The 18,368-nt window shown below is 47.0% G+C and overlaps 1 protein-coding gene across 1 annotated transcript; it reads right to left on the bottom strand.

The window, feature by feature from the left end:
- Window positions 1–14,393: 14,393 nt before the first annotated feature.
- Window positions 14,394–16,936, bottom strand: SP8 (Sp8 transcription factor). The gene is given in 4 exon segments (XM_068405400.1): window positions 14,394–15,866; window positions 16,211–16,289; window positions 16,291–16,322; window positions 16,916–16,936. Coding segments are annotated over 4 exon segments (1,605 nt in total).
- Between the last annotated feature and the right edge of the window lie 1,432 nt (window positions 16,937–18,368).

Raw genomic sequence — 18,368 nt, 5'->3', positions numbered from 1 at the left:
TTTTACAACAGCATGACATTGTTGACTTGTGTCAAGATTTCATTGAACCATAAACTCATATCTTCCTTTCTATAAAAATGCCACCTCGTCAGTTATCATAGCCAGCCCACAGCTTGTACTTGTGCAACTGGTCATTACCCGCTGAGTTTAGTTCCCAGACCATGTCCCTATTCAATATCACCCTATTTTTTCAGACAATTTATCCAGTTAGTCAAGGTCATTTTGAATTCTAATCCTGTCCTCCAGCATCCAGTCTTTCTCAACTTTACGTTTTCTGGAAATTTAATAAGCATACTCTTTTTCCGCTCTAGGTCATTAATGAAAATATTGAATATAACACAACCAGGGCAAACTCTTGAAGAATTCCATTTACGCATCTGTTAGCAGGAGGGATTCATAGAAAAGCAATCAGTAGAAGTTAGCAGACAGGTGCATTTAACTGTTACAATTACCTCTTCTTCTAAGTCAGCACACTTCGATATGAATGCAAACAATTCAAGTTCAAGCTGTACGGTTTAAAAATCCAAAGATGATTGCATCTGTTCTCATCTGAGCAGCCTGTTTCACAAGGGACCCATTTCAAAGCTCATTATAGTTAATGAATGGCCCTTATAAATTTCAGTGGGCCATGAATCAGGTTCAAAAAGAAGGCAACATATGAACCTTCACCAACACTAAAATAAAGTTCTGCAGAAGTCAGCATTTGGCTTTTTTAAAAAATATTTTGATTAATTAAATGAGTGAACCAGCAAAAGTGGCCAAAAACGTATTTTTTTCTCAAACTTTGGATTTTCATCAAATTATCAAGGAATAAATAAACAAATTTCAATTTTATTATGCAAACACCTAAGAGTAAATGAACAACCCACTCAAACCTTTTTACCCAAATACTATCTTAGCACGGGCTGATAGTGGGCCTCACCAGAACAGAACCATGAGTTCAGGGTCAGCCTCTTCCAGCTCTCGAAGAGTTTGAAATGCTAAATACAGATTAGAGTGTCCTACAGCTTCCAGCAGTTGAATAATTTTGCAATTTTGTAGCTAATCACTTGATGGCTTATCTCCATAGATTCAGAGTTAGTAAACTCATTGTAGAGGACTGCTGTCATTACCTCCACAATGTTTATCAGGGAGTTCCTTAAACTAATTCCTGTCTAGACTACCTTTTATTTCCTTTAGAAAATAAAAGTAGTTAAAGAGTTACCATTAGCAAGAGTTTTATTGTAGCCTTCGGTGATGATTCTAGCAATTGGTTATTTTAAGTCCAATGAGTGGTTATCACCACAGTTAAAATTTTGCAACCTGGAGTCTAAACTTGGCTCGTTTCAGCCAAGCTTGCAAACAGCAAAACTCCAAGAATCACAAGAACCTTTCCCTTTCAGATTTCTGTTTTCCATACAAATACTTCAGGCGTAACCACTTATTCTTCTCTTTTACAAGCTAGAAGTAAGTGTTCTTACAGTCTTTTTTATCCAGCACCTAGTTGTTCAGTCATTCCTGTGGATCTTCACTAAATTTTCCTTATTTTTTCTACCTCTTCCTTCAATCTAGTTTCACCAGAGTCCTCTTTTAGTGCTATCACTAAATAGCAAGCTGACTAAAACACACAACCCATCTATCTTGACAAGACAGGGTTTTTTTAAGTAGGATCATTTCAATTACCACTAGATGTTCACAACATTAAAAAAAAGTCATCTGCCCTTACACACTGGAGGCAGACATCACCAGAATTTCTCATTATGACTTATCTTCTGCTGTTTTGGCCACCTTTACAGATTCTTACAAGTCAGCTGCCCCTTTTCTTTCTTGCTGCGTTTCAACATCTAATTCTGCACCTAACTTTCCACCATGCCCCTTATGTGTGTGTTGCTCTCTGAGTTTAACGACAAAGACCTGTTGCTTTCTTTTTTTGTGTGAACTCGTTCACACCAGGATATCAACAAGAGAGCAGTCACTGCTGAGAGTAGGGCAGCCCAGCAGAAGTGCTGGGCAGGACACTGTCCCATAAAAACTTCAGGGGACAATACACACAAAAGCAAACCAGACTCTTCTTTCAAGAGCGAAATGGGAGGGAGGATGGAAGAGAGGAAAAGGAAGACTATTGAGAGACAGGCCAGATTCCCATCTCTGAATAGGCAGATCCTATTTCTTAAAGATGTGTCTTTAAGACACCTCTATATGTCTTAAAGTGTCTGAAAGACACTTACAATGTGTCACCTTTGTATTTCTTACATCTAAGCTTATAATGTTTCATCTTACTGTATTTTGTTTGACAGTAAGATTTGTCTTTTTCTGAATTTCAGCTACCTTGATAGTCTTCTTTGGGATGCCTTATGAGCCTGGTCTTCTGTTCATCCATCACTTTGCTCTGGGAATTGTTCTTTCTCTCTGGGTGCAAGCTGAGACTGCCAGAAGCATTTGGCTGCCTGTTTGCATAAGGTTGAATACTTTTTCTTGTGTAAGACAGTTTAGTGAATTGGTGGTCTAACTGGAAATATCTGATGTGTATTTTGAAATTTGGAAAAGAAAAGCCCAAACCATGTAACAGCTGGGAACGTTCAGCTGGGACTGTCACCCTGCAAGTAGATACTGCTGCTCGCCGGGACCTTCCACCCTCTTGTCCTCCTCACTTGTTTTGACTTGTTTCAGATACTTTAGGGAACGAACTGTGAATATGCCTATATGAAAAGCGTTTGTTTTTTTACAAATCCTCAAGTAAACACTTGCTGCAATAGTGTTACTTCCACCTGATCTTTGCCAGAGAGGGGTAGTCCAGCCTATCATCCTATAAAAATATAGTCTTTGTCTTTCGGTAGACAGGACATGTATTGACCTGAGCACCCAGCACAAGATCTTCAATGTTGACTGAAGTCTTCACGCACTCTTCCCGTGTTAATAATAGACTTAATTAGTGTGTACATTGTTGCTAAAAAGACCTCTTTTTGTGTCATAAACATAAGAAAGGGAAGTTCACTATATCATTATAAGACTTCACTTCTGATTTTTAGCTAGCTGCTACAGCATCTGTGTTTTAGTTTTACTTTCAGGAAATAAATTTTGACACTTTTGGCTGGAAACCACTGTGAAAATGTGAAAACCTTCTCAGAATAGTTTTGCAAATAAAGGAAAATAAGGCTTGTCTTCTCATAGAAATTACTGGGCTATCTAATAAGTTCAGAGCTTGGTGAAGACAGAGCTTGGCTAGCTTATATTTCATTTTAATGACAACAGAGTGGGAAAAATCTTTTCAGTGAAAAGACATCACTGCCATGATCTTTTTTCAGCCAAACCAACTGAGATTTGATAGTTGCAGTTTGGCCTAGGAAAGGAAGGCTTCCCACAGCGACCGTGCTGCAGCGATAATTGCCTCTGACAGAATTGTATTACAGGCATATTCGACAATTATACAACTTCTCTCCCGCCCTCAGCACGTCACATATTTGGCTAAGGAGAGACACTTTATGCCCGGAGGGACAACTGCAGTGCTCGTCTGGGTGCCCGTCGTCAGCACTGTCCTGGTGCCTGCTCTCACATGCTGCGCAGTCCTGTTCGCCAGCACCTCCTTGCTCTTGCTGGTTTAACCAACCCTCCGACTGTTCAGATTTATTGTGAAGGTCGTAACTCTCTGTATCAGTAGAGTTCTATAGATAGGAAATTTTATATGTTTAGATATATAACTTTCCTGCTAAATTTTGGAAGTACCCCAGGTATTCTTGTAGTTTATTTGAACTGCATTATAACTCAGGCACATTTCCACTTCTCTTCCACTTAAATGTGTACTTAACCATTACGGCTGCTGCATTTTGACTCCATGACTCCTGGAAGGAGGATCAGAGCTGCTCCTTATTCAGTGGGAAAGAATATCTTTTAAACAGCTCTAAATCCATCCTAAATATACTGCTTTCCACATTGCTATAGCCCTGTGATACAGAATATCATCGTGACAGGTTTTACACTCCCAGCTTCCCACAGGGAGGAATGCAACTCGTCCTGGTGGCAGGGTTTGCAGTATGTGAGATGCCTTCCCATCACTTAAAAGTGAAATCAAAGGTTCTGTCTGCTCAGGGAAAATGGCTGACTTAACTTTATTAAATAAAAAGTATTCCAGAATGATTCCATATGCAGAAACAAGGTTGTAAGGCAATACCTTTTAAGACAAGTAATGTGCGATTCAGTGACTTTAGTTTGCAAGCCTTTTTGTACCAGGTTCTGCATTGAACACTCTTTCGTTAAGAAATTAGTTTATGAATCTGGGATAAGTGTGCTACTTCTGAATTTCACTTATTAGAATAACCCATCCTACTACTTCAGTCACACACATCAGCTTTATGTAACAGGAAAGAAACTTGTCAAATATAAATGCAACCTCAAGAGGCAGTCTCTAGTTATACTAGGAACATATTCTTCTACTAATCAAAAAAATGTAAAAATTATTCTGAGTTCAGGAGATTCTGGTTGCCAGTGTTGCACATGTGAAGTTAAATTTATCTTTATTTTGAAGTGATTTCTTATGGAAACAAATCTCATGATCAAACTGCCAGTCTGTCTCTGTACCTCTCCTCACAGGAACTCTTGTATCTGTTGGCTGGTTTGAGGGGCAATTAGCTTGCTAAAAATTAAGAAACTAGGCAGCTAGGTAGTGGAGATTATTACTGTATCCCAATTAAAGAGAAGGCCAAGCTCACATGATGTTACACATTGGAGTACCTATCCAGCACAACAGTTTTTGTAAATGTTCCCTTTGCAGAAGAAACTTTCTTTTTCAGAGTTCTTTCTTTCTTTTCTTTTTCAGAGTTCACATCTCTCTGAAGATACAGATCTCTTTGTAGATTCGCGTGAATCCAGGAGAAACAAAGCATCATTTGATCTCTGGAGCAAATGCTTAGTTTTGCCTGTGTGTGTTTAGCAGGTAGATAAAGCCTGGGGGTAACGTGACTGAAATTCTGCTCTCTTCTCAGCTTGGACACCTCTGCTCTACTTGGAAGTCCTACCTTGTAGGATCCCAAGCAAGAGGTGACTTCACAGGAAATGGCGATATACTGATGTGTCCTTCCTCTCATCATTCATTAAAAGCAGTTTCCTGTACATTGTATGGGGAGTTAAACTCTGGTAGTATACATGGGGAATCCTCTAAGCTCATCAACAGGATCAAGCTCTTAAGAGACCCAGCAGGACAGGACACCAAAGTGGTCAGCCATACAGAGCCTGAGGGCATGTACAGAGATGCATATCCAGGCAGGCAGGGACCTGTAAAGGAAGACACCTACAAGTGCTTGCTGGGTTTGGCAGCAACCAAGTGCCTATGCTCTGTTTCTAATTCCTATTCTCTTTATTGGGTCTTGCATTTTTTGGCAGCAGTGGGAAGGGAAAAAACCTTGTCTACTTTCTCTGCTGGTATTACAGTCTCTAGAAATATAGGTAATGCCTCAGCAAACTGAAATGCCAACCCAGAGAAACCCATGCTGGCAGGGGAAACACCATAGCAAAATCAGCCTTGAGATCTGCGCATAATCAAGGCCTTTGCTTCTTCCACCTGTCTTCAATACCTTACCATGAAGGCACAGCCTGAGGTCCTACTGACTTTCAGCTCAGTCTTCATGCAGGCAAAGTCCCAGTAAAATCAGTGTTTCAATGAGAATGAAAATTTGTCCAACAATGACTAAACACAGATCTTGTCAGAGAAGTTATTGCAGCCAGGCTAGAGACGGCAGCTGACAAAAAAAGGGAAGGATACCAAGTTTAGTGAGATCATGACAACTGCTACTAATAGGGGAGGTGTGGCTAAATTATGTGCCAAAAATGTATCTAGTAGATGCAGCTATTCCCTTCTGATCCATTCTGTGCCTGTAGAAACACAATGAATTATATGAAAATATTTGTAACATCACTTTATTGAATTAAGCCTGACTTCACAAGTGCATTTTTCTCTGCTACAAAATGGCAAAATCCACACATCTTATTTCAAACATATTGCAGCAGGTAAAATGTGTGCTCAGTGCAAAATCAGTGAGTGCAATTCACTAAGCATTTTCCAAAAAGCTGAAAATTATTTTCTTTCATATTTAGCTCTTCGGTCTCTCTCTCACTCCTTTCCCACCATTTACATGAAGAGAAGTGCCAATGTGAATATTTTCTTGAGTTTTTTTTAAACTCCTGTTAATTCTCCCATAAGCATTTTGATAGCAAGCCAGCAATTACATTATGAACTAAACTTATCTTTCTGCTGCCAAAGTGCAAAATCAAAACAAAACTGAGGAACACTACCATACAAAAAAAGACTTGTTAACTAAGACTATTAACCATGTTTCATTCTTGGCTTTCATCTTTTATTAAAGTTTAATTGAAAGATATTGAAAGTAGTAGTCTATCCTGTATAATGTGTATTATCTCTAGCAGGCAACACAGCTTCTCCTGTTATCTGCAATAATGTTATATAGTATTACTGACAACAGGGAATATCCTTGCCTACTGTACATTTAAGAACAAAAAATACTGAGATGTGGAAACTTAGCACCTTGGCTAGCAATTAGAAGACCATCATCTTTCTTACCTGACTCATACAGTCAGAAAAAACTCATGTCTGCCACAGCAGGTGAAAATTAGCAGAGCCTGACATGAATAAAAATGCTAGCCAGGTTGTGATTTAATGTCTATAAAGCATTCTAAACTCTTACATACCATGTGTTTTGTAACTGAACTTATGTTTGGGTACACAGTAGCTATCCAGAAGAGAAGCAAGATCCACATCATGATTTTGACATCAAGTACATTTTTTTCATTTATGAGCAGAAACAGGTCAGACTGAATTTTTGGTTTTCTGTGTCATGAAGGGAGAAGACACAAAGGATTAGGCAGAACTATAAACAAATACATTGCACCTACTTTTTCAAGGAAGTCCTCGATGACAGGAAATTTTTCAGGATCCAAGTTTTTCAGAATTCACAGAGCTTTAAAACTTTTTTCTAATAAAGATATGCTGCTTGCATGTGTTTTCAATTTATTCATTCTTCTAGAAATTCTGTGCTTGGCAAAATGGGAGGTAAATATAGTCTGCAGCTGTTCCCACAGACTGTTGAGTTTAATTGAAAGTAGATGTGACCCAGTGTCAAAGTGGACATAAAACAGAAGATTGAGGGAAATCTTAGGCTTGGTGCGTCAGACTGATAAACGCCCTGGGTGCTGAGCAAGGGCTGCGTTACTGTATGTGTGAGTGACACCAGTGCTCTGGAGTGAAGAAGTCCTGCTCTGGATCCCTCTGAAAGATGAGACCTGTGTTTGTCCTAACACAGAAGGTGGCTGTACGGAGTTAGCGGTGTGCCGCTGCGTTCAGCGCAGTAAGCAATTGAGAGCTCTATTTGGCAACTGTTTTCCCCGTTCGGCTTTGTCCTTTCGTATGTATATGATAAGCAAATTAAGCCCCATTCTTAGTGTGGTAATGGCTGGACTATCCAAAGCAAAGCAAATACACACAGCAGACAGGGATACTGTCCCTTACTGACATTTCAGGTACCAGTTTCTTACCGGTTAAGGATTTACTCCTTCAGACTGCCTGTTTGCATTGCCCAGCTAAATTCCTCACCCAGTCTAGCACCCTTTGCTCTTCAGCAATTCCATTTTATCATTTATCTATCTGGAGAAACCAGCAATGGCTACAGGCAAATACTTGTGGCTTGCCTGCCTTCCCCTGCTAGAGGCGAGGAGCACAGGGCTCGCCTGGCGACTCTGAGAAGACGATTGTTTGCTGGGTGAGGGGGGTGCGGGGTGTGTTTGGTTGGGGTTTGGGGGTTTTTTTGCAATAAATAAGGTTTGCAGGGATAGGCAACATCTTCACACCACGGCGATTACTTTAATGGAGAAGAAAATCATCATACCTGTTGCCAGGCATTGATTTTTGATCTTCAGGTGTGAGAATGGGAAAAAAAAAATCTCTGAAGAGTGGAGGAGAGGAGGCAACTGAGGGGTTAAAAAAATGCGAGAGCTGTGTAAGAAGGGGCAGCAGCGAAGAGGGGAAAGCCTCTGCAGTTTTGAACATTAAAACTTCTTCCTCGGAGTAGTTCAAAACCTGATCGCCTGTTCCTTTCAATCGGAGGCAGGAAAGCAGGCGGCGTTAGTACTTTGACACCTCATTTTCAGGCTGAAGGTATTTTCTTTGCCGTCCACCTTTCCTTTGAGAGGACACCTTTGCCCGGTGTGCCCATTCCGCTGCAGTCTCCCCCGCTAACAGCCCCGAGCTCCGGGAGCCGCCGCCGGTCCCTCCCGCGGGGCTGCAGCGCGGGGGGAGCTCGGTTAGCCCTTTCCAAATCGGTTGGCAGAGGGACTGTAAAAATTTAATAATTTATTTAAAAAAAAAAAAAAGAAAGAAAGAAAAAGGAAGAAAAAGAGAAAAAAAGCTTTCTAAGAAGACTGCGAGCTCGGGAGTGCGTTAATTAAAGTGTGGAGCAATTTTAATCGGCAGGAATACACCTTCTGCCTTTCGCACGCACAAGTCAGTGTAGGGAACACCCGAGCTACCCTGAGGAGCTAAGTTTACCTGTACAGGAAAGTACTTTGAAGCGCTTCTTCGGGACTGAGGTTTCCCTAATACACCTCGCAAAAAAAAAGAAAAAAAAAAAAAAAAAAGCCGCCTCCGACCTGGCGTTAAATGACATAAATGAGTTTAGCAACACAGTCAAAAGCCCTTGTCACCCCGTCAGCTCCCCCTCCCAGCAGCTTTCAAAGAATTCGGCGATGAAACACCTAAAACAAATCCCAAATCCTGCCCTAGAGGCTGCTTTCGCATTTCCAAAGTCTCTTCACATGCGACGAGGACGTCGTCCTGCCCCGGCGGGGAGCCCCGGCCGCCCCGCCGCCCCATCGCCCTGGGTGCTCGGCAGAGCCGGGGGGGGCTGCAGGCATCTTCTTCTTATTTATTTCCAGGTGACTCCGTGGAGATTTGCTTTCCCTTAAAGGCGGGGAGCTGTGACTCTGCCCGCAGAAGCGGCTTTTGGACCATTTGCTCTGTAAATAAATAATCCCACCCTCCTAACGAGCATCGCGGAGTGTCACTTGTTGGGGGGGGAGCAGGGCAAGGAGGGGAGGAGAGCTCTTTCTCAGGGGGAGGGAAGGAATTGGATACTTGAAGCTGGTGCCTGCGAAGCCTCACTCGGCCTCGGTGTTTGCGGGGATGTTGTTTTCCGGGAGTGGGGGTCACAGCCCAGGAAATATTACTGCAATCTCCACACACCTATCGGGGACCCTTGTGATGCCGGCGGGGGCGGCCGGGAGTACACACGGGTCATCCGCGGAGCTGCTCGTAGCCGGCGAGGGTCCCCCCCTTCCATGGCGGGGCAGCCCGGTGGGGGCCGGGCAGCGGGCCAGCCGCCGACGGGGCGCACACGCCGGGTGGCGCAGCGAGCCCGCGGCAAGGACCGGCCGCGCTGTCCCCGCATCCCCGTGTGTGTGTGTGTGTGTGTCCGATTATGGGCAGAAAAACGGAAGGGGAGGGATGGGGAGGCAGCTCCCCTCTACCGAAAGAAGCGTTACATCTCGCCAAGAGCAAAAGCTGTTGAAAATGAGCCTCCCACCCATCCATCGCTCTTTCCCTAACCAGGGACAAAGTTTCTGTGTCACTATTTGAGGAGTTTCAGTATGACAAGCGTACAACCCTCCCTTCTCCTTCCTCGACGCCAAGGGAAGGCCTGGGACCCCGGCCGGGAGCAAGGGCTGCCCTGCAGCACCACGGCCCTGGGGTGACCGACATTCCCCTGCAAAATTGCGGTGCTCCGTGGCTGTTTTTTGCACTTTGCAGAGCAATATCGCTCAGCCTGAAAAACAGATATCTCCAAATGCCAAGATCGAAGCCTCACTCCAGGACATGGGTCCATTATCCAGCCCCTCATCAGGCCTTAGAGGCAGTACAAATATGCCTTTTGTAGAACTGTTCACCTCTCAAGGAGTAATGCAGAGTCCCAGTTTGTTTCAAAATCCACAGGTGTAAAATGGAGTTACTCTGTATTTAGAGTGCCCCACTAAAGCTCCTGTGCAGTTTTGGTTGCCATTATCCCCTATTTCCCTAATCCCTTTTTTAAAAAAGTGAATAATTCCAAGCAGCAGCTAGAAAACCATAGAACTGGCATCACGGTAATTGTCCTAAATGGCGCAGTTTTTCTCAGTGCACGCCTTCCTGATGTGTAACAATTTCCCCATACACTTTAGCACAAGATGGCCAGCTAGCTTGAAAAGATGCCACACACAATCATCGAAAAATTGGTGTTCTACATTTTAAAGCAGATACTACAGAATGTGCTTTCCTCCATGGAAAAGTTGAGGAATTTTTTAAAATATCTTTAGGATAATAAAGCAAAGTGTAATGGAGCAAGCTAAGAAAGCAGATCCTGATTTATGCTAAGAAACACAAAGTTATTCTCATGCAGAAGTTTTGTCCTTTTATCATAAATCTGGTGAAAGTGTGAGCAACCGCACACCTAATTTGTTCACACCTTTTCCCAGCTCTTTTTTCCCAAACCTAACCAGAGGTCACTTCACGGAATGTAACTGAAGTGTGGCAAGTTTTGGCAAGTGCATACTTACAAGCATTCGTACTGAAAGATTTGTTGGACTGCATCAAGTATCCCTACTCCACTGCCTTTACAACTGTGAAGGTGTTGACGGCCAGATTAGCCATCACATCCACAAATAAAGCGTTTGAGATTTCATTTCTTGCTTTCTACTTTCACATTCCTAGACTGGAAGCAAACAAGAAGCCAACACCCATTGATTGCTGTTTGGTCTCGGCAGGCACAGGCCAAGGGTAGTGAGAAAGGCACTACGGCAGGCAGAAATGAAGTGGTGTTTTAAATTGCTTCAGCTGTGCACATCTCCCATCACTTGCTTTATTGAAAATTTAAACTGGAAAATGACAATGAAAAGCCAGAATAATGGGAAAAGCAGGACACGAAATTCGATAGACATTGCTACAAGCTTGAAGGGGAGAGACTTAAAAGGTCAGAGAGCAAACCGGAATGGCCACAATCATCTGAAGGCAGTTGGAAGGTAAGTTGATGGACACCGGTTTGACCTGCAGGTCAGCAAACTAGTTTAACTCTACCTTGATCTGTACAATGCAGAGACAAGTTCCTGGCTCCTATCAAACAACTCAATGCCCTTATCTGGAAGGGTTTAGTAAAAGTAAATCAACTACAAAAAGGAGCTATTCAGCCTTCAAGTGCTGGGTTTTGCTGGTAAAAGAAAGAAAAAATATGTGTGTTCTCACACAGCCCAGATCCAAACCTGCAGCTCCCAAGTGGCAGGAACACACACTCCTTCCCGGAGGAAGGATGAATTTTGTCACCGGCTCTATCCCACTGCCAGACTGCCCTGAGAAGGAGCAACCAGTGCCTCAAACAAACCATCAGGCTTCTGGCTAGTAGCATTTTGGTAGCACTTTCTTTTCAGGGGGATATTGGAGAAGCAGTACTTGAAGTTACCTGCTGCTACATTTCCCTTTCCTTTCCACTTGCTGCTCAAGTCATTCCATCAAGACTGAAACCTCCAGGTAACATAAACGCTGCCTCTCACTCCCACTGGGGAAATCTGGTGGTGCTACACCACTACATTTACATGGCATTTAAAAAGGGGGGTGGAGGGAGCAAAAAAAAGCAGAGCAAACTGTTGCTTTGTTTCAGTAGGAAACTCAACCAGAGCAACTCCTGTTTCCAGTGCACGTTGAAAGACCCTTCTAATCCCTACACCGTGCACAGAACCAAAACCTTCAATGCATCTGGAGTTGACTCATCTGCACTCTTTTGCTCAGCATTTTAATACCTGCTGTTTAGGTTATCGCTAATAATGTGCTTTACATGTAAGCACAAAAGATCTTTCTGCTATGCAGATTCCATGCTCTAGCCCCGATCTTTCAGTACCCCAAAACTGAGCATCACCTCCCTCTGTAATCCAAGAGGCCAGATTTCCAAACAGGAGCAACACGTCCCCCCCAAAAAAAAGTGTTAAGATAAAGCGTTAGCAGGGTTTTTTTTTTTGCCAAAACGCTGAGCAAATGCCGTAACTGCTTTTCTAGCTGAAGCAAAAGACGCCAGGTTTCAGAAAACCCTCGCAATAGCGTTTTTATTGCTGTTCAGGGACAGCTACGGACAAGATTTAAAGGACACAGCGAGGGCGGGAGGGCTGGAGCGGCCGGTTGGCAGCACCCCGCAGCCCTTGGAATCGCCCCCATTCCCGGTCCTGCGGGGAAAACGCCCCCGGACGAGAAGGGAATTTTCACGCACAACCGCGAAGTTTCCCATAGCCGAGACCTGCAGAAGTTAGCGCTCTCTACGACAATTAGCATCGCTCCCAGCCACAAACACGTCCCCTAAAAAATAAAAGCTGCGGACCACTTTTTATGTTGTCTTTTAAAGCGATAATGACCCTTAGCATTTCAGTATTCAATCGCCCTCACAATGAATCTGGCGCGATGTGAAAAATAAAGTCCAGGGAGAAGGTATACGCCAAGCGGTCCCTCATACACAGTCGGGTTTGCATAGCGTTAGTCTGATTAAAAAAAAATAATAATAATAAAGGGTATTAATGCCTTTCCTTTAGTTGCTTCTACTAGTGCATCATGAAAAGCACGAAGCAGAATGCCAACTTATTCGTTTTAACGCCTCGAAGGTGTTCTCATCAGGTGTTACAGTTTCCAACGGGACTGAACTCGTTGTATTTTCCCTTTTCTCTGAAACTCTAAAGAACGACTCCTGTCACACGAGTTCAAAGTAAATCATCACCTGTAACGATGGAATTAAAAAGAAGAAAAACAATTGGCTGACCTAAGGTAGAATGTTTTATCTGGAGTTTATTAATACCATTTAAAATATTACAGATAAAAATCAATTACATTTCATGCATTTAGAATGCAAATCTAAAATGTTCCAGCGAAGGGCTTTCCATTTCAATGTGAAATATCCAATTATTTCAACATTACAATGAGACAATTAGTTTGCAGCACTGCAAACCGCTAATGTAGTGTCAGGAGTGTTTATTAACATTTATCAATATTATTTTCAGGAAATACACATAGGCCAACGTTAGTTCATTTTCACTTGGACAGTTTATTTAATACATGGGTTGTGGCAAACCCACTTTATGAAATATAGGAGAACTCTCACTGTAACTATACCTGAACTGCCAGCAAATGCAAATAAGTACATGCTCCATTAAATTAAATGTCATTCAACATTTATCAAATATTGTTTGCTTAATTACAGTTGTATGCCTACCTAAATTAATATTCAAGCAAAACCTATATCCTGAAGTGCGATTTGATGTACACTTCGAGGAACTAGTCCAGAAAAAGAATGCAGTGAACCAGGACTGCAACAATAACGCTTTCTCGTGACAGGAAAAGAGATAAAAATTAAAAAAAAAAAAAAAGCTCAAGTGTACTTCAATATATTTTCAAATATTTACTGGAAGTAATTTACAAGAAAAATACTATACAAAATCGTCTCCTGGACAACTGCACCTCACACCCATACATTGGTGGAGTTATATTTAATTTTTAGCTAATCTAGAACGATTCCCCAGTTGTACAAACCTATAGGTTTAGACGTATTTTACAAATATTTTATTCTCCTATCTCCCCCCGGCCTCCCTTTTTGGCATTGGAACTACAGCTTCGCTTGAAACCCACGGTGCTTCTTCATTTGTCTGGAGTTTAAAAATATAGGACTTTCCATCTAATTATTTGCAGCGTATTTCGCGACTCCTACTCAAACTGGAATTAAACAAATGCACTGGCAAACGTAATGAAATTTGGACTCGGGAAGGTAAAGGATGTGTTAAAATTTCAAAAAAGTAAAAGGTGGGGGAAGAAGGGGAAGCCGCTGCTCCTGTACGGGGAGCAGAGGGCTTTGAACAGTTAACGAGATGAGGGCAGTTCTGAGTCTCAGCTCGGCTCGCCGCTGTGTGGGGATCAGGACCGCGGCTGGCGGGCGCTGCCGTGGGAGCCCCCGCCGCGGGGCAGCCCCGACCCCCCCGCCCGCGGCTCCCGGGGCACCGCTGCTCTACCGGCGCTAGCGGCGGAGGGAGGGGGTGCGGGCCGGTTTCCAGCAGGAAAGCGAGAGGGAACGTGTTTTTTTCCGCTCTAAAGGCAACCCGGGGGAGGGGGGGATCTCAAGGCGAAGAGGAGGGGAGGCGGCCGCGGGGCTGCCCCATGGGGGGTCGCGGCCCTCGCCCCTTGCCGAGCCGCTCCCCTGGCCCCGTCGCGGGGCTTGCGCGGCCCGGCCGCTCCTCCAGCCCCGTACGGGGCTCCGGGAGGGCAGAGCGGCGGCCGCGGCGGCTACTTACGTGTCCGCGTCCCCGCCGCGGGGCGGTGGCCGGGGGCGGCGGGACGGGGGGGGGCCCCGCGCCTCCTCCCGTCACTCCAGACCGTTGCGGTGGCCGGGCTCGGGGGGCGGCAGCAGCTCCGGGGAGTGGCAGGGAGGGCTGCCGGCCGCGCTGTGCTCGCTGTCGGTGTCGCTGCCCTTCTTGCCGCCGGGGCCGGGGCCGCCGCCGGGGCCGCCGCCGCCGGGGCCACCGGCGCCACCGGGGCCGCTGTGGGTCTTGACGTGCTTGCTGAGGTGGTCGCTGCGCATGAAGCGCTTGTTGCAGACGGGGCAGGCGAAGCGCTTCTCGCCCGTGTGGGTCCGCAGGTGCCGCTGCAGCTCGTCGGAGCGGGTGAAGCGCTTGCCGCAGAAGAGCCAGTTACAGACGAAGGGCCGCTCGCCCGTGTGCCAGCGCAGGTGCGCCTTCAGGTGCGAGGTCTTGCCGTAGACCTTGCCGCAGCCGGGGATGTGGCAGCTGTGCAGCCCCTTGCGCCGCAGGCTGGCCCCCGCCGGCCCCAGCCGCTCGGCCTCCTGGCAGTTGGGGCAGTCGCAGGTGGCGCGGCCCGAGTAGCGGCGGGCGGAGGAGCGCGGCGAGGCGGCCAGAGGAGCGGCGGGGCCGCCGCCCAGCATGGAGCCCCCAGCGCCAGCCAGCGGCGAGGGGGCCGAGTCCGGGTAGGAGCCGGGCAGCACCGGCTTAAATCCGTCCATGAGGTGCTGCCCGGCGGGGCTGAGGAGGTGCGAGGAGGCGCCGCTGCTGAAGGCCGAGTGGCCCAGGCCCGAGTAATCCGAGTTGTAGCCGCCCAGCGGCGAGTGGAGCGAGGTCTGGAGCCCGCCGGCCGCCGGGTGCAGCGAGCCGGGCAGTGCGGCCGCCCCGTTGGGGCTCTGCACGTCGATCCAGCCGGCGCCCACGTCCCACCAGCTGGAGGCGCCCGCCGAGCCCACCTCGCCGGCCCCCAGCCCCGGGTGCGAGGGCTTGAACCAGGACTCGTAGGGGTGCGCCATGCCCACCCGCGGGTAGATGCCCTGCAGCCCCTCCACCGACGTGTGCACCTTGGAGATGAAGACGGGCTGGTGCGCCGCCGCCTCCTGCCCTGCCGCCCCGCCGCCGCCGCCTCCGCCGCCGCCGCCGCCGGCGCTGCCCGGCGCCTGGAAGACGGAGTAGTCGTTGGCGAAGGGTGAGCTGGCGGCCGCCGCGCTGCTGGAGGTGAGGGAGAAGGCGCTGGAGCCCGGCGAGCCGCTGCAGCTGAACGAGTCCGAGACGAGGGCGGCCGCCGCCGCCGCTGCCGCCGCCGCCGCCGCCGAGGAGCCGTTGCGCGCCGCGCTCGCCACGCCGAAGCCCGGGAGGCCGGAGCCCACGGCGCCGCAGCTGCCCGCCGAGGAGGAGGAGGAGGAGCGTTTCCAGGGGTGGAAGCCTTTGCCGAAGGAGGACGCGCTGTCCGAGAGGGCGGACGGCGAGGGGCTGGGGCTGCCGATCTTGTTGCAGGTCGCGGCGAGCATGGCCAGCGGCGTGGAGCCTACCCGCGGTTCCTCCTGCGGGCACAGAGAGGAGAGGGCCGCCCCGCCGGCGTCAGGCACGGAGCAGCCCCGCCGCCGACGCCGCTACCCTGGACCCCGCGCCCGGCCCCGCCGCGCTCCGCCACCCGGCCCGGCTCCGCGGCGCTCCGCTACCCGGCCCCGCTCCGCTCCACCGCCCGGCCCCGGGTGCAAAGTTTCGCGACTCCCGTGGGAAGGATCCCTTCGCCGGAGCCGGCACCGCGGCTCTGCCTCCAAGCGCCTTCCGGGGCTTTTTTTCGCCATCCAACCCTCCTGCCACGGAGGAGCTCGGCAAGGGTTAAAAAACGGGGACAAAAAGAGAGGGGGAAAAAAGTTGCCTCTGTTTCCGTAGCTTTAAAGATGCCCTCGTCACGGCGGCAGCTACGTTTCAGCCTGTTCCCTTTCCCCGGGACCTGCCGGTCCCCATCCGCAGGCCAGTAAGATTGTTTTCTTAAACATAGAATTGCAGGATTATCAAATTAGTCCTTTTAAAAAAAAGCTTCCTAAAAAAAAAAGCCTCATTTACGTACTACAGCTAATTACATATATATATAAATTTAACATATGTATATATACACAAGTTCAACGTACCTGCTGGACACGGCGGGTTGTGTTATTTTAAAGGGAAATAAAAAGCCACAATCTGTTGCAAATTAGAAATTGCACACGAAAAACGCTAGTGCTGGGTTTGGGTTTTGTTTTGTTTTGTTTTGTTTTCCTTCCAGCAGTCACATGTAAAGAAGAAAGGCCGCTTCTCCGGGGGCACAGGAACAGCAAAGCCCAGGCGCTGTGGGTTGTTTCTACAAATGCCCTTAAAACCTTTTCCGGCTCACTGAAAAGTGACTCTGCCCCCTTTTCCCCCTCTCCCTCTTTCTTTTCTCCTAAACTCACTTGTACTTAAGTTAAAAAAAAAAAAAAAAAAAAAAAAGGCTGAATAGAGGAGACTGATAGCCCCGGTCAAGACAGGGGTTATTTTAACCCCCTTCAATCGACAATAAAAAGAAACTAATTAAACCAGCAAGAGAAAAAATCCTTAGACTCACCCCTAGAAGTGAAGTTGCCATCACACAAAAGTGCCCTCCTCTCAGAGGATCTTTTTTATATTGATAAATCAGAGGCAGTGTTTTTTTTTAGAGGTGTGCAATACAATGATCAGTTCCGCCCATTCCACCACAATTGTAGCTCCCTCGCCGGCTTTGAAGTGCCGCTGAGCCGCCGCCAGCCAATCCCCGGCCCCGCCGCCTCGCTCAACGACGTGACTGCGTGAGGTCATCAGCGGCGTCGAGACGGCGCTGATGACCTCACGCAGTCACGTCGTCGAGCGACGCGGGCCACGGTCCCGGTCCCGGTCCGCAGGGACCCCTCGCCCCGGGTCGGGCTGTTTCGTCCTGGCCGCCCCTTTCCATCCCCCTCCCCCCCTCCGTGCGCGCAATCTAACAACACAAACAACAGGTTCTTTTTTTTTTCCGCCGCATTTGTTTGGATTTTTATATCATCATCATCATAATCTCAGCGTTCCTATTATTATCGCAACGATGAGAGAGTGCGGAAGCATCACATTTCTCCGTCGGGTCCCCCCAACCTGCTCAGTCCCCCCCTCTCCCAGGTGCTCTCACCCCCGCGGCTTGTCCGCAGCAACGTCCTCGCGGACCTTTGCTTTTTTCCTTCTCTCTGCCTCGGTTTTGACCCGTTTCCGTGTCGTGGGGATATTGACTGTACATCATATTTATTGATCAAGGGGGGTAACGTACATTATCATACTTTGAAGTAAGGCTGAAGTAAATTAATGAACTGCTTGCTTTCTCTGAAGGCTGACGGTTACCATAAATGTCGCGTTTCTCTCCGAGAGCTGCTCTGAATGATTTTAGCCTGTTGAGAAGGCGTGACAGGCCAGCCCAGAAGGAGGAAGGGGTGGGGGAAGGAGGGAACTCCGTTTAACAAATAAAAAAGAATTAACTTCATTGCTTTGGTCTCCTTCTATAATGATATTCATTTTACAGACCTAATGCACACTTCTTTAAATTTCGGGTTTAATTTAATCAATACTATCACCCGCGAAGAGGGGAAGAACATTTCCCGGAGATACTCCCTTGTATGAATGCTTATTAACTTTTTATCTCTCCTTCCTTTATCTGCTGGAGGTGGGGACTAACTATTAAGACATAGATCAGAAAGCGTAAGAGCAAAACAAGCACCGTGAGCATTATATTTTAGAGGAACAGAAAATCGCATTTTGTGGTGTGCCAAGTTAGGTAAAAAGATGGACACGCATTCCTTTCAGCCCCAGAAAGTCTGAGACACTTTGCCATCCACCGAGGAAGGAGAAAGCGTTAGTGATATGTCTCTTTTTAGGAGAGTCTCGACGGGTGGGTTTCCCATTCGCATCCGTATTTTGTCTGCACTTGTCTGCCCAGAGGAAACGTGTCCTTTCGTGATTTGTTTTCGTGTGCATTTGTTCCGATGCTTGCCCTGATTCTTTTGATTTGGAGCCGAAAG

The sequence above is a fragment of the Nyctibius grandis genome, chromosome 7 (assembly GCF_013368605.1).
Source record: "Nyctibius grandis isolate bNycGra1 chromosome 7, bNycGra1.pri, whole genome shotgun sequence".
Taxonomy (NCBI): Eukaryota; Metazoa; Chordata; class Aves; order Nyctibiiformes; family Nyctibiidae; genus Nyctibius; species Nyctibius grandis.
Note: the sequence above shows the minus strand (reverse complement) of the source record. Positions and strands in the feature narration are given on the sequence as shown.